This window comes from Botryllus schlosseri, chromosome 13 (assembly GCF_051294905.1).
Source record: "Botryllus schlosseri isolate E-star chromosome 13, Bs_hap1, whole genome shotgun sequence".
NCBI classification, from domain to species: Eukaryota; Metazoa; Chordata; class Ascidiacea; order Stolidobranchia; family Styelidae; genus Botryllus; species Botryllus schlosseri.
Genome location: NC_137248.1, coordinates 6,573,431 through 6,586,648, shown reverse-complemented (window position 1 = coordinate 6,586,648; position 13,218 = coordinate 6,573,431). Strand labels below are relative to the sequence as shown.

Sequence of the window (13,218 nt, the reverse complement as noted above, 5' to 3'; positions counted from 1 at the left end):
AAGGTTCAGCGACTCGAGCACGGATAGTCAATGATAATATTAATGAAACTGTTATCGTGAATGGGTTAAAGATGAGACGTAGTAATAACATATCGTGCGCTGCTTGCCGGCAATACAAAAGATATTTCGGGCGAGTGTAGACTAGAGCGGCATGAGTTCTATTCTAAACTTAGTATTATTGTATATGTATGGGGCCGCGAGCCAGCCATAGCGCGATTACTCAATGTTATCGATGCAATCACGATTGCTTCATAACGGTACGACTACGATTACAGCAAAATAACACAGTTGTCGATTACGATTACATTGCAAAGTAATCACGATTATACAGACAATAGTCGTTTGCATGTTCGATGATAAAACACGAGATACACATGGTCTTTGAGAATTATGACTCCTAATAACTGCGCCACAAGATATCCATTTAATTCAATTCAATTTATTGCTCCCAATTTCATCATTTCAATACACCACGTGACTGCTATACAATGAAAGATAGGAAGGCGTCGTAACGAATTGGAGTAGTCCTGGACAAAGAATATAGGACTTCTACATTCTTTGGTCCTAGAAATCAGGCACCCACCTGGCCTAGGCACATAGATCATCGATGACGATGTATCTATCGAATGTTTAGCCTACATTCGATATTCGATCACTCCATCAATTTTCGGCCCAGGTGACCTACGACTCAAGCTAATGACATGATGCAGGCGGGTGATTGACTGCAGCAGATTCAAATTTAGAGTTTAAATAATGGTGAAAAAATGATTACGGTCCACGGATCGTCGAAGTGTAAGACAAAATGGACACTAAATTCTGACATAATGACTATATAGTACGTGTCGTAACTCAACATAAGTAGAAGTCGACTTCGTATAGTCCTACAGACCCTGCACAGGTTCAATATACCGTCGTTTGGGGCGGCTTGACAAAGTGCTGTTCCGATCCTGGGAGAAATTTGCATGAAAACTCAAGGACACAGCGCTAAAATGTTAACAGACACCTCCAATCCACATAAAACGTATGTTTGTTTGCCTGTGAGCAGAGGTGGCCACTAACGCAGTACTTTTTCGAAGTAGCCTACTTTAAATAGATGTTGTCTACTCGCACTGCTTCCTCAAGTGCTTCTAATTTAGACTACACGTCTACTTCTACGTGACAATTTTATAGACCTCGAACATACTTACTTTTTTGCTTACTATAGTAAATTACTATTTTTACTGGTACTTTAGTGGCAATTTACCGCGTTACTTCAACTTCTACTTGAGTACCGACGGTGACTACGTTGACAACCTCTGGTTGCGAGACACCGTTATGAAGAACAGCTTGGGTAGCGAATATTTTTCGATACAACGCAATCAATGAGCAAAGGCATTTCTTGGGACTGTCCAGCATGTTCATTGTCCACACTAACAGGATAGATTGCACAATTACTTGTTCAGAGGTTCGAAGCAATATAGGCCTTGTAAATTCGAATACGCAATATTTTCAGTATGCGATGGAAGGGGTGGATTAGCTGAAATGTACCACCGATTACGTCTATGGCCTAATGCCCTCATCCCTTTTAACCAACTTTGGTTCCATAACATTCCCAAACAACCAAAAATGATAACGCAGTTCCCACGAAGGTGCAATTTTTAGTTGTAATGCCTTGTCCAACCAACAAAAAAACGTTATAGTCGTTCAAACAGTAACTTCACTCAACTCGAAATATTTTGATTACAGGGATTTTGCCTAGCAATCGGTATAGAATTTTGAAAATAGAACTGGGTCACAGAAATTCATGTGGTAGAGGTCAGCGTTTTGGCATCCTTGTCCATCCCTATTATTTCGGCCCTACTATCATTCAGGCTGCTATACTTCTAATCTTTCTAAATGAAATATGATCATCGCGTATATGGGCGAATATATCGAATTTCATTTAGATCTGGCCCGGGGATACAAAAACTAAATCAGCAACACAAACAATTCAAAATATCCCAATTTCTAAACACCAAACCATATTGCCGCATATAACGAAACCAAGATTGTTTCGCTCTGGATTCATTGGTAACAACCGAACAACATGCAGGTTGTGTTCGTACTCGGGTTGTGGGTAGGTTTGGTTGCTCAAGTTCGAGGTGATGACAGTGGATTGTTCACGTGCAAAGTCAATGAAAACTTCGACAACAAAGTGTCCGAGATCCTGCAAAGCCAGATAAAAGCACCAATGAGTAGGTCAAGGCTTTCAAAAACTCCTTTCTTATCCGATTGACGCTAAACATAACTTATTATTGTCAGAAAAAATCCGCGATGACATAGAAGGTCTCCAAAAAGTGGATGGCGAACAAAACAAATACAATAGGCGCCAAAATCAGGATATGACGGAATTGGAAGGTAAACTATAAACTTGAGGAATAATACTATGCTAACAAGACTTGAATGCGTGTTATGCAGAGTCCAAAAATCAACAGACAGCAGCAAATACCAGTACGTGAAGGGTGAAAGTGATCCAACTTTGTATAATCACGGTCATCGTTGCTATATTGTCGTCAAGAAGGCTATCCGTCAATGGCCAATGGCCATACCACGATAGTCCAGACACTGCGAAATGAACAAAAATAATGAAGATTTCTCGTTTTATACTGATCGAGGCTTAGCCGTAGATGACTTCTGCATCATTTCTGTATGCTGTGACGTCATTTTGATCAAACCCAACCATGGCCATAAGCCATGACCGACCCAGCCCATTTACAAATTCTAATTCTGAATTTCAGAACGTGTTCGACTTTTGGAAGAAAAACTTGCATTGCAACCTCTTTTACAAGGTAGGATGTTCTATTGTCATGTCATGACGTCACAGATGATAACGTATAAGTAACATATGATGTGACGCAATGTTCCAATAATCGAGTCTGGAATTTGAGGGGTCGGTGGCATTTCTATTTACATTGTGACTATGTGATCTGCGATGTGGGAAGTTATTTGGAACCTGTAGATACCGTTGCGCTTTGATAGAGTGCTGTCATCAGTATAAATTCGTGTTACTTGGTCGAAAACCTTATTTTCTGATTTACGGTCATCATTATATATAGCCTATATTAATTGTCTCGTGAGTCTCGTCTGTTTCGCTAGCTGAGCATGAATCCCAGTTTTATCCCGAGTAAATATAACTAAATAAGTCGATTGTCCTATTCTGCTATACTTTCATTATCTCCATTCTCACGTTTGCAGAATGTCCGAAGTCAGGCAGCTCGGGAATATATACAATTTACGGCCTATCTTACCCACAAGGAATAAGAGTATTGTGCGACACGAAGACTGACGGCGGCGGTTGGATCGTAAGGATAAATCTAATTTATGGATTCTATACTATTTTTGTCCAGTCTAAACAGTTTGTTTATTGAGTTTCGAAACACAGGTTTTCCAGTCCCGTCAAAATGGAAAACTTAACTTCGATAGAAACTGGAATGACTATTCAAATGGTTTTGGGCGACTCTCAAAAGAATTTTGGCTCGGTATATATGGCGTTTCAACGCGGTACAATTGCTTGCATTATTTTATTAATCTATTTTAGGATTCGAGACTTTGAATAAGCTTCTTCGTAGTGGAGAATATGAACTTCGAATCGATCTATGGGACTGGAAAGGAAAGCGGAGCTTCGCTAAATACAAGTACAATATATTATAGCAGCATCAAATATGTAGGCATATAGGCTACAAGCGGTTGATGTTATGCATGGATGTGAACGATGGTGGGATGTGTTTGTCAATGGACTTTTATAAATGTTATTGGAACGCAAAATACATTCGTGTGGTCGTTGAATAATTATAGCCTTCGTGTATATTTGCCGTCAATTCCTATCAAAGAATTTAGGACACCGAAATCATAATTTGCTTGCCTTCTACTTCGGATATTCTGTACCTTGAGGTTATGAATTTATAATGACAGTAATGCTAGTAACCCTAAAACGTCAATAATGTTAAGTCATTGTAACCGCGAAAGAGGGGTGGAATCTTCCACGTATACACAATGGATATATAACTGTCCTATCCAACACCCCAAGATGACGCGTTTCTGCCTGCTTCGTTGGTTTTTATTTTATACAGACGAAAAACGGTTTTCTGAAAGCATTAATACACAGCAAATTAACACAAATTGTTTAGTACCGGATAAATCAATATATACTTACTTGACGGTGTTTCCTTGAGGACAGTTACAAATTTCAAATCAGACTATTCATAATAATTATTTTAGGATCTATAAAAATTGCGATGTAAATACGATTGAATAAGATTGATAGTCCAAATATTAGCAACTGATACAAAGCAGGCAATGAGGGCGAAACTGAACGGCAATGAACTCTATAACAGTTACGTCACAAAGGTCATACAAGGTTTATTGAGCCGTGATGTTTATGGCTCTTGAAGTCCGAAATCGCGACTTCATCCTGGCCCTTTAAAAATTGAAAATTTGAATTTATGCAAGTTTGGCAATTTTTACACAACTGCAAATTCACAATAAAAACACAAAGAAACGAAAGGTTACAATACTCAAAAAACTGTAACAAATTTCAGCTCTCAATAGTCACGAGCTTCACAGAGAAGCACCAATTTGTTTATGGGTCGTTTCAAAATATTCGTTTTGGTAAACACTCTCGCGCTTCTCACCAACCCAGACTTGTCAGGTAGGGTTTCAATCACACGACCTAGCAACCACATGTTACGAGGTAGGTTTTGTTCCAATACAAGCACAACATCACCTACAGTGATATTTCTTTTCTTTTCATTCCATTTTTGGCGAATCTGAAGTAGTGGAAGGTATTGTTTCTTCCACCTTGTCCAAAAAAGATCAGCCAAGTACTGGACTTGTCTCCATCTTTTTCGGGAGTAAACATCTTTGACATTGAACACACCAGGTGGTAGCATGGGTTTATCTTTCAACAACAACAGACTGTTAGGGGTTATTGGGGTCAAATCATGTGGATCACTAGACACAGTTGAAATGGGGCGATTATTCATAATTGATTCACATTCGCACATCAATGTTAATAGCGATTCATCAGACAATATTTGTTCATCACACAAAGCACCCAAAATCTTTCGCACTGTACGAATTTGTCTTTCAAATACACCACCATGATTGGATGCACAAGGGGTCTGAAACAACCAAGTTATTTGTTTTTGCACCAAAAAATCTTGTATTTTTGTTTGATTCCAAGTTAAAATGTTTTGTCTCAACTCCTTCTCACCTGATGTGAAGTTGCTGCCATTATCTGACCGTATCAAACTGATTTGTCCACGGCGTGCAATGCAGCGACGCAGTGCCATAATGAAAGAATCAGTGTCTAAACTATTCGCAATTTCAATATGGACAGCGCGAGTGGTTAGGCAAGTGAACAAAACGCCATATCGTTTTAACTCAGATCTACCACGTTTTACCAAAAACGGACCAAAACAGTCAACCGCAACTGCGTGGAACGGCGGGTCATTCGGAGTTAATCTATCAGATGGTAGATCAGACATTTGTTGAGATTCTGGTTTTCGTTGACGTTTCCTACATGAGACACAATTTTTCAGAACGGATCGTACTTTGGAATTGATTGTGACAATCCAAAATCTTTCTCTGACTTGGGCTATAACATATTCCCGGCCACTGTGGCCACATGAAACATGAGCATCTCGAATGACCAATTCTGCAATTGGACTCTTTTTTGGGATGATTATCGGATGTTTTGAGTCGTAACCAATAGGAGCATTTTGATTTCTGCCTCCATCCTTTGACGTATAAGCATTTCTTCAGCAGCTTTAACTTCGGTTAAAGTCAATGCCTTGTTTGTCAGCTTTGCATTTGGTTGTTTGTTTCTCGCTTTGGCAAGAAGATTATTTTTGAAGCGCAAGACCCATGCCAGCACCCTTTTCAGTCGAGTCCAGCATGAGATCTTGAAGATGAGTTCATCAAGAACAGAATTTGATGTGGTAATTGTAAGAAAACACAATTTGTTTGGCTTTTTGATTTCAGGGTCATCACAAGATAACTCCTCTAGAAATGTTGGTTGTTGAGGCCACTCCGAAGAATCTTTCCACAAGAATTCTGGACCGAATTTCCACATGTCGCAAGTCAAGAATTCAGAAACAGTCTGGCCCCGAGAAGCAATATCAGCAGGGTTTTGTTTTGAAGGTACATATCTCCAGTCTGATAATTCTGAAGACTCTTTGATCATATTGATTCTGTTCGCAACAAAGGTTTTGAAAGCTTTGTCTTTGTTTGTGAGATATCGCAAAACAGTTGTGCTGTCAGTCCAGAAGTATGAATCGTCAATAGGCAGGTCCAGCTCTTTTAGCAGAAATTTGTTATAACTGGCAGATATTGTTGCAGCGCACAACTCCATTCTCGGAATGGTAGAACCTTTGATGGGGGCGAGTCTTGTTTTTCCACAGACAAAAGAACAGTGAATCTCCCCTGCATCATTCACATATCTCAGATAAGATACTGCACCATAGCACAACTCGGAGGCATCTGAGAAGTGGTGAAGTTCGATTCTTGTCACCTGTCCAAACTTTGACGGTTTGAAACATCTTGGAATCGTAAAGTTTTCAAGCTTCTGTAGTTGAGATAACCAGTCGCACCAAATCTTTCTGGCTTCTTCAGGTAACGGGTCATCCCAATTGTAACTATTTTTGCATAAGTGCTGCATCAATACCTTCATTGGTTGCACTATAGTTTGCGCTATTCCCAGCGGATCAAAAATTGAGTTCACGATACTCAGAATTCCTCTTCTGGTACAAGGTTTGTGTTTTTCTTTGACGCGGAAGCACCACGAATCATCTTCTATATTCCACGCAAGCCCCAATGTCTTCTCCATCGGTAGCTCATCAGTTAACAAGTCAATATTTTTCAGGTTTTTGGCTCTGTTTGATTCTGGTATTGCTGCCAGTACTTCTCTGCAATTGCTTGCCCATTTTGTCAGTTCAAATCCACCTTTGCTTAGCAGAGAGCTGACATCTTCCACACGACGAATTGCAGCAGGAGTATCCTCACAGGAATCAAGAAAATCATCAACGTAGAAGTTCTTTTGAACCGCATTTATGACATCAATGTCATAGGCATTTTTGTTGTCTTCAGCGACAGTTCGTAGAGCAAAGTTGGCACAGCTAGGGCTGCTCACAGTCCCAAATAAAAACACAGTCATGCGGTACGTTTCAAGTTGTTGGTTTGGGTCATTATCCTTCCACCACAGGAAGCGTAACAGGTCTCTATCAGATTCATCAACCTTAACCTGGTGGAACATTGATCGAATGTCACCTTGGATCGCAACTTCATTTCTGCGAAAGCGCGATAAAACACCAACAAGGTTGTTTGTTAGGTCTGGCCCCTGTAACAGAAGGTCGTTCAACGCCAGGTTATTGAATTTCGCAGATGCATCGAAAACAACGCGGATAGTCTTCTTTTCAGGGTGATACACACCGTGATGGCTCAGGTACCAGGTTTTACCAACTGGCCCATCATTGTGAACCTTCTCGGCATATCCATTTGTGATCATGTCAGACATGAAAACTTTGTATTCATCGAAGAACTTTGGATCCTTTTGGAATCTTTTCTGCAGATAATTGATTCTTTGTTTTGCTTGATGTTTGTTGTCGGGCAGTGTTAAATCCGGATGTTTCAATGGTAATTCCATTTGGTAGTGCCCGTTCGAGTCAAGTAGGATTGTCGATGACACCTTTTCCATAAATAGTTTATCATTTACAGAGAGTTCAGTTTTGTCATTTGCTATGGAATTGACATCATCGTGACACATCCTGCACAAAGGGTTTGGATTGGTTTGAATGAAATAGGAGTGAGGTTTGAAAGGTTCGGATTGTTTTGGGCATGTAAACATCCATCCGATGGCACTTTTCACTGCGAAGTAATCCTCAGGTCCATATATAGTTTCCAGAGGCTTATGAATTTTGGGGTTGTTTTTACCAATCAGCAGACCGATGTCTCCAGAAAGATCTGGAATTGGAATGTCTTCAAATTGTTGAAATTGATGTACATCACTTTGTGTTGGCCGCAGGTCGTTGTCCAGAGCGATTTTCTCTGTAGATATCAGTGACTTCAGAGGTACGTATTCTGATCCCTCGTAATCAGAAATCTCTAAACCACGAACAATGGTTGACTTCTTGGTATTTTTAGATGGTTCGATTGTTTGGAAAGTTACGTTTCGCTCGGGCCCAGCAAGACCGAGTAGTTTCACGAGTTCTTCAGATATGAATGAACAATTGCTTGCATTATCAATCAATGCCAAGGTGACGATGTACTTGTCAGTGCCAACGATCCGTAGTCTTGCCAAAACTACATTCAAAGTCACACATTCATCATCATCATATTCATTGTCATCGCAGGAAGCACTGAAGAAAGAGGTAGCTTCTTTTGAATCAGAAATTTTGCCTTGGCCTTCAATTTGTTCATTTGCCGAATCCAAGGTTTTGTTAGCAACCTCTTTTATCTTTTCTTCAGGTGGGTGAAGAAGTGTTGTATGATTGCCTTTGCAACCAGGCCTTATACAAGCTTGAATGCGTTTGCATGCTTTTCCGAAGTGTCCTGACTTTAGACACTTGAAGCAGAGCCTTTTGGTTTTGACGAATTCAACGCGATCAGGATACTGCATTTTGCGGAACTGGATACATTGATTCAAGAAATGCTTTTCGTTGCACATGAAACAAAGTTCCAATGTTGGAGTCACAACTTGTGTGCTGAATGATGCCTTGGGCTTGCCAGCTTTGAATACACCCGTAACTTGCTTCTTGGATATTTCATGATTAGGGTTGGTATATTTACTAGTGATTTCTCTAATTTTCTGGCGAACATAGTCATTTACATGCTCAACAGTCAGTTCGGTTTTCAGGTCAAAAGTGACCTCCGCCACTAAGGTTCTCCAACCAGGCTGCCAAGAAGGGGGAAGTCTCTCGGCAATTTGTTCAACCATGGAGCGTGAAACATCACAAATTCTTCCAAATTTGGTTAACTTATTTGTGCAGGCGGTTAACAATGCATGAAATAAGAGGAGAGAATCGTTGTCACCTTCTACGAGTTTCGAGCCATTTGTAACAGTGTTTATGTAGCGGTCACTTATTTGGAACGGTTGACCAAAATTGTCTCTCAAGACTGCAAGAGCTTCATCAAAGCAGTTTTCCATATCCTCACAAGCTTTAACAAAAGTATTGGCAATACCACGGGTATATTGCAAAAGATGCATCAACTTCTGCTTTTGCGACCATGGTTGACGATTCAAAGTAGCATTTATCATTTCCTTGAATGTATCAAATTCAATTGGGTCGCCACTAAAACATTTTGGTTCCAACTTTAATGGGACAATTTTATCACTAGGTTTAACCTGGTGAATGACATACGGATTCTCACATTGAAACAAGCTTGTCGGTTGGTTAGGCTTTACATTGAGATCAGAGTTTGCAGCTGTTTGAACTGCGCAGCCTGCTGTAGCTGCTTGATTTGAATTAGCTGGCACAAAGGGTTGTACGCTACCAGATGCAAAGGAACTAGGCAAATTAGGAGTTATTTGTGTATCAATCATGGGAGGTGCTACAACAAGGCGACTATTTTCGGCATCAATTACAGGCGATTGATTTTTGGGTGCAATGCATGCGTTCAAACGAGCAGTCACACAGTTACTGTTAGATCTTTCACGCACACAAACATTCTCATTCATAGCATTAGACATTTGGCGAGAACTGTGAGACATATTAAAAGGAATAGCCACACCTGCGTATGAAGTATTCGAAGATATCGGTGGAGTTACATTTGGAGCAACACTTGTAGACGCTTCAGCAATTGAAGTTATTACATTGTTCGTAGGTTGAATAGCAGCACTTGCTTGCTGTAGTTGTTCTGGAACATTGCTTACTTGAGGAGCCAGGCTCCTGTTTTCAGATGGCTGCAGTTCTTCCGCTGTCAGTTGAGGTGAACTTTGCGTTGATACACCACGTCTAGTGAGTTCTAGTTCTAGTTCACATGTATTTTGCAAATGTTCTCGTCTTACACGGCGAGCTGTTTCGTCAGCATTTTGCTGCATCCTTTGTTTAATCATTTCACATTGTTGATTTTGCCGTCTTTGTAGTTCTTGTTCTTCTTCCTCCAACTTCCTCTGCTCTTCCTCCAACTTCCTCTGTTCTTCCTCCAACTTCCTCTTTTCTTCGTCTAGTTTCTTTCGTAGATCTTCTGCTAACTTCTTTTTTTGTTCTTGTAGATTGGCTCGGGCCAACGCAGTTTGATTTTTAATTGATTGTATTTCAGTGTTCATTGAAGCCTGGATATCTTCAATATCCTGTTTTGCTCGTGCAGAGCTTATTTCTTGCAGTTTCCGGTGATAATTTACGACATTTTCAACATTCATTCCACTATAGCGAGATTTAGTTGAATGACTTGATGTAGAAGTACCGGTACCTGTTGATGACCGATGACTTGAACTTGATTTGCTTGAACTTTTTGCTTTCAAGTATTTGTGCTCTAAAGCCTTTGACATGGATCTCGTTTGAACTGATGATTTTGATCTGGCACCATGAGACCTTGAAGACTTTGGTTTGTCTTTTGTTTTGGTGACTTTGATGTCTTCTTCGCATCTCGGCGTCACATCCAGATCAGGATCTTTGGTTTGGTTGTTGAAATCCATGACAATGACAGTTGAGTTTTCTTTGTTGATTGGTGCACTTGTTGATGGAATTCGTCAAAAAACTTTATGTAACCGCGAAAGAGGGGTGGAATCTTCCACATATACACAATGGATATATAACTGTCCTATCCAACACCCCAAGATGACGCGTTTCTGCCTGCTTCGTTGGTTTTTATTTTATACAGACGAAAAACGGTTTTCTGAAAGCATTAATACACAGCAAATTAACACAAATTGTTTAGTACCGGATAAATCAATATATACTTACTTGACGGTGTTTCCTTGAGGACAGTTACAAATTTCAAATCAGACTATTCATAATAATTATTTTAGGATCTATAAAAATTGCGATGTAAATACGATTGAATAAGATTGATAGTCCAAATATTAGCAACTGATACAAAGCAGGCAATGAGGGCGAAACTGAACGGCAATGAACTCTATAACAGTTACGTCACAAAGGTCATACAAGGTTTATTGAGCCGTGATGTTTATGGCTCTTGAAGTCCGAAATCGCGACTTCAGTCATTTCAATGCTTGGTGTGCGAGTCACTGTAAATTCATGTGTGTAAAAATAGGTGTATGAATCAAATTTCCACCATATCATGGGGTGTAAACTATAGATCAACGGCACTTAGAGGTAGCAAGCTATGTTTTACACCCCTTTCAAATGGCGAAAATGAGTCAAACACACCAATCCATATGAATATAAATCCCAGGGGTGTGGTGGATTCTATCTACGTGTTCTAGACGTGCCTTTTTACTCGTTTTCACCCTTTGGAATGGATGTGAAAGCGCAAGTTGGTACCTGAAAGTGATGTTAAACTGATTAACACCCAGGCAATGGTGGAAATATTATGAATACACCCATGGATTTACAGTTTAGTGATGTGAATGACCAGATTGAACTATACATGATACAATATTCATGCTTCCTGTAACAATACAGATATTTTCGATTTATATAGGGAATTCTCCATCGGAGGTTCGAAACAGAACTACAAGCTGAAGCTTAGTGGATATTCGGGTAACGCTGGAGACTCTTTGTCGGATGCCAGCGGAATGGGATTTTCAACTAAAGACCACGATAATGACAGTGATATCGATGGAAACTGTGCTGCGAGTTTGAAAGGTGGTTGGTGGTTTACCAACTGCAATTTGTCTAATCTCAACGGAAAGTACTACCCCGGTGGAGCGTATTCCGTTGGTATGTCAGACCCAATGGACGGTGTATCTTGGTATCACTGGAAATCTACCAAGCTGTATTCCATGAAGCGTACCGAAATGAAAATCCGAATGAAATAAATTGATTTTAACGTGGCATATGCCTAATGCTTATATTGCTGTATTAAATGCATTGATCTCATTACCCATGGTTGCACAATTCACAGTTACTCTATCCACGCCCCACGGGCGCGGAACGAGAGACTATGCAATATGCATGCGGTTCGAGTTTCTGCGTAGCACTCATATGACATAAGGGTCGTCGGTTTATCTGGGCACCTCCCCTTGCATCGATGTTCTTACGGTGTCTTTAAAAGGCCCGAAGAAGGTCAAATGCAAGGATTGAGCTCGAACACAGTTCCGTCGTTGACAGCATGAGTTGCAGCAGGCCTAGGGTCTCATTTAGAAAAAAAATCATTTTAAAATAAACATTTTTAAAACATGGCATTTGTTTAAAACATGTTTTTTTATTGTTTTCTAAAATATGTTTTCTAGCCATGACGTCACCAATCTTTAACTGTGACGTCGGAGTGGATTTGCATTCACAATTGAAAATATAGGGTAAATATATTACTCCTTCGACTAAAAGGGCTTCCTAGTTCCGACCACTGTCAAAAACTATAGATAACTAACCTAGGTAGGTGATTGATTCAGGCTAATTTTCAGTTGCTGAATCCGATTCTGAGCTCAGAATTGCTCTATTACGCCTGATTATTTTTCGCTATGAATTTTCCCAATTTCATAAATCGACCAAATTTAACTCTTGACAGTGTTGCAATCTTATCCCTAACCCAGTGTTGGGATCAAGTCACTGCCTTCGAGTCAAGAGTCATTTCGAGTTATTACACATTTTGACTCGAGTCAAGTCGAATCAATCGATTTTCGGAGTATGAGGCATGATTAGGTCTACGTCATTGCATTTTGGTAGCTGTCTATGATTAGGTGGTCATTGATCCCGAACCGATCGGAACGATTATAGAGTTAAAGACGTAGCTCTGAGCGAAAAGATGAACTTTTTTATTTATTCATCCACCTGGCAATGTGGAGAGAAAAACGGTATTTTGAGATCTGAGCGAAAAGATGACCTTTTTTTTTAGTCAACCGATCACAAAGTGGGAAAAGTTCACCGGTTTTTGACAATTCTTCTCCGGTTTTGCAAGTCTGAAATTTCTGAAAAAGTGTCCTCTTTTTAGATTTCCAAAATATGGTAAGCCTAGAATAGAGAAACAAATTGATAAGATGCAATGCATTACCCATTTACAAATTGATATGATACAACTCGAGCCTGCACCAATGGTTGAGGACTATGTAAAAACTATATTCGAATTCAACTTCAATAAAAC

The 13,218-nt window shown here is 39.9% G+C and overlaps 1 protein-coding gene across 1 annotated transcript; it reads left to right on the top strand.

Moving 5' to 3' along the window:
* The first annotated feature begins 1,285 nt into the window (after positions 1-1,285).
* Positions 1,286-12,020, top strand: LOC145454012 (microfibril-associated glycoprotein 4-like). Its single transcript, XM_080331986.1, has 7 exons — positions 1,286-2,213; positions 2,281-2,376; positions 2,757-2,807; positions 3,214-3,320; positions 3,401-3,497; positions 3,557-3,653; positions 11,620-12,020. Exons 1-7 carry the CDS (start codon positions 2,066-2,068, stop codon positions 11,954-11,956), a joined length of 933 nt encoding a protein of 310 aa, XP_080188112.1. The 5' UTR covers positions 1,286-2,065; the 3' UTR covers positions 11,957-12,020.
* The last annotated feature ends 1,198 nt before the right edge of the window (positions 12,021-13,218 follow it).

What these genes read in the sequence shown, in the direction of transcription:
- LOC145454012 (XM_080331986.1), top strand. Translation starts at nt 2,066, where the DNA reads ATGCAGGTTGTGTTCGTACTCGGGTTGTGGGTAGGTTTGGTTGCTCAA. An exon ending in CCAGATAAAAGCACCAATGA is followed by an intron (nt 2,214 to 2,280) that starts GTAGGTCAAGGC and finishes TATTATTGTCAG; the next exon opens with AAAAAATCCGCGATGACATA. An exon ending in CTCAAAAGAATTTTGGCTCG is followed by an intron (nt 3,498 to 3,556) that starts GTATATATGGCG and finishes AATCTATTTTAG; the next exon opens with GATTCGAGACTTTGAATAAG.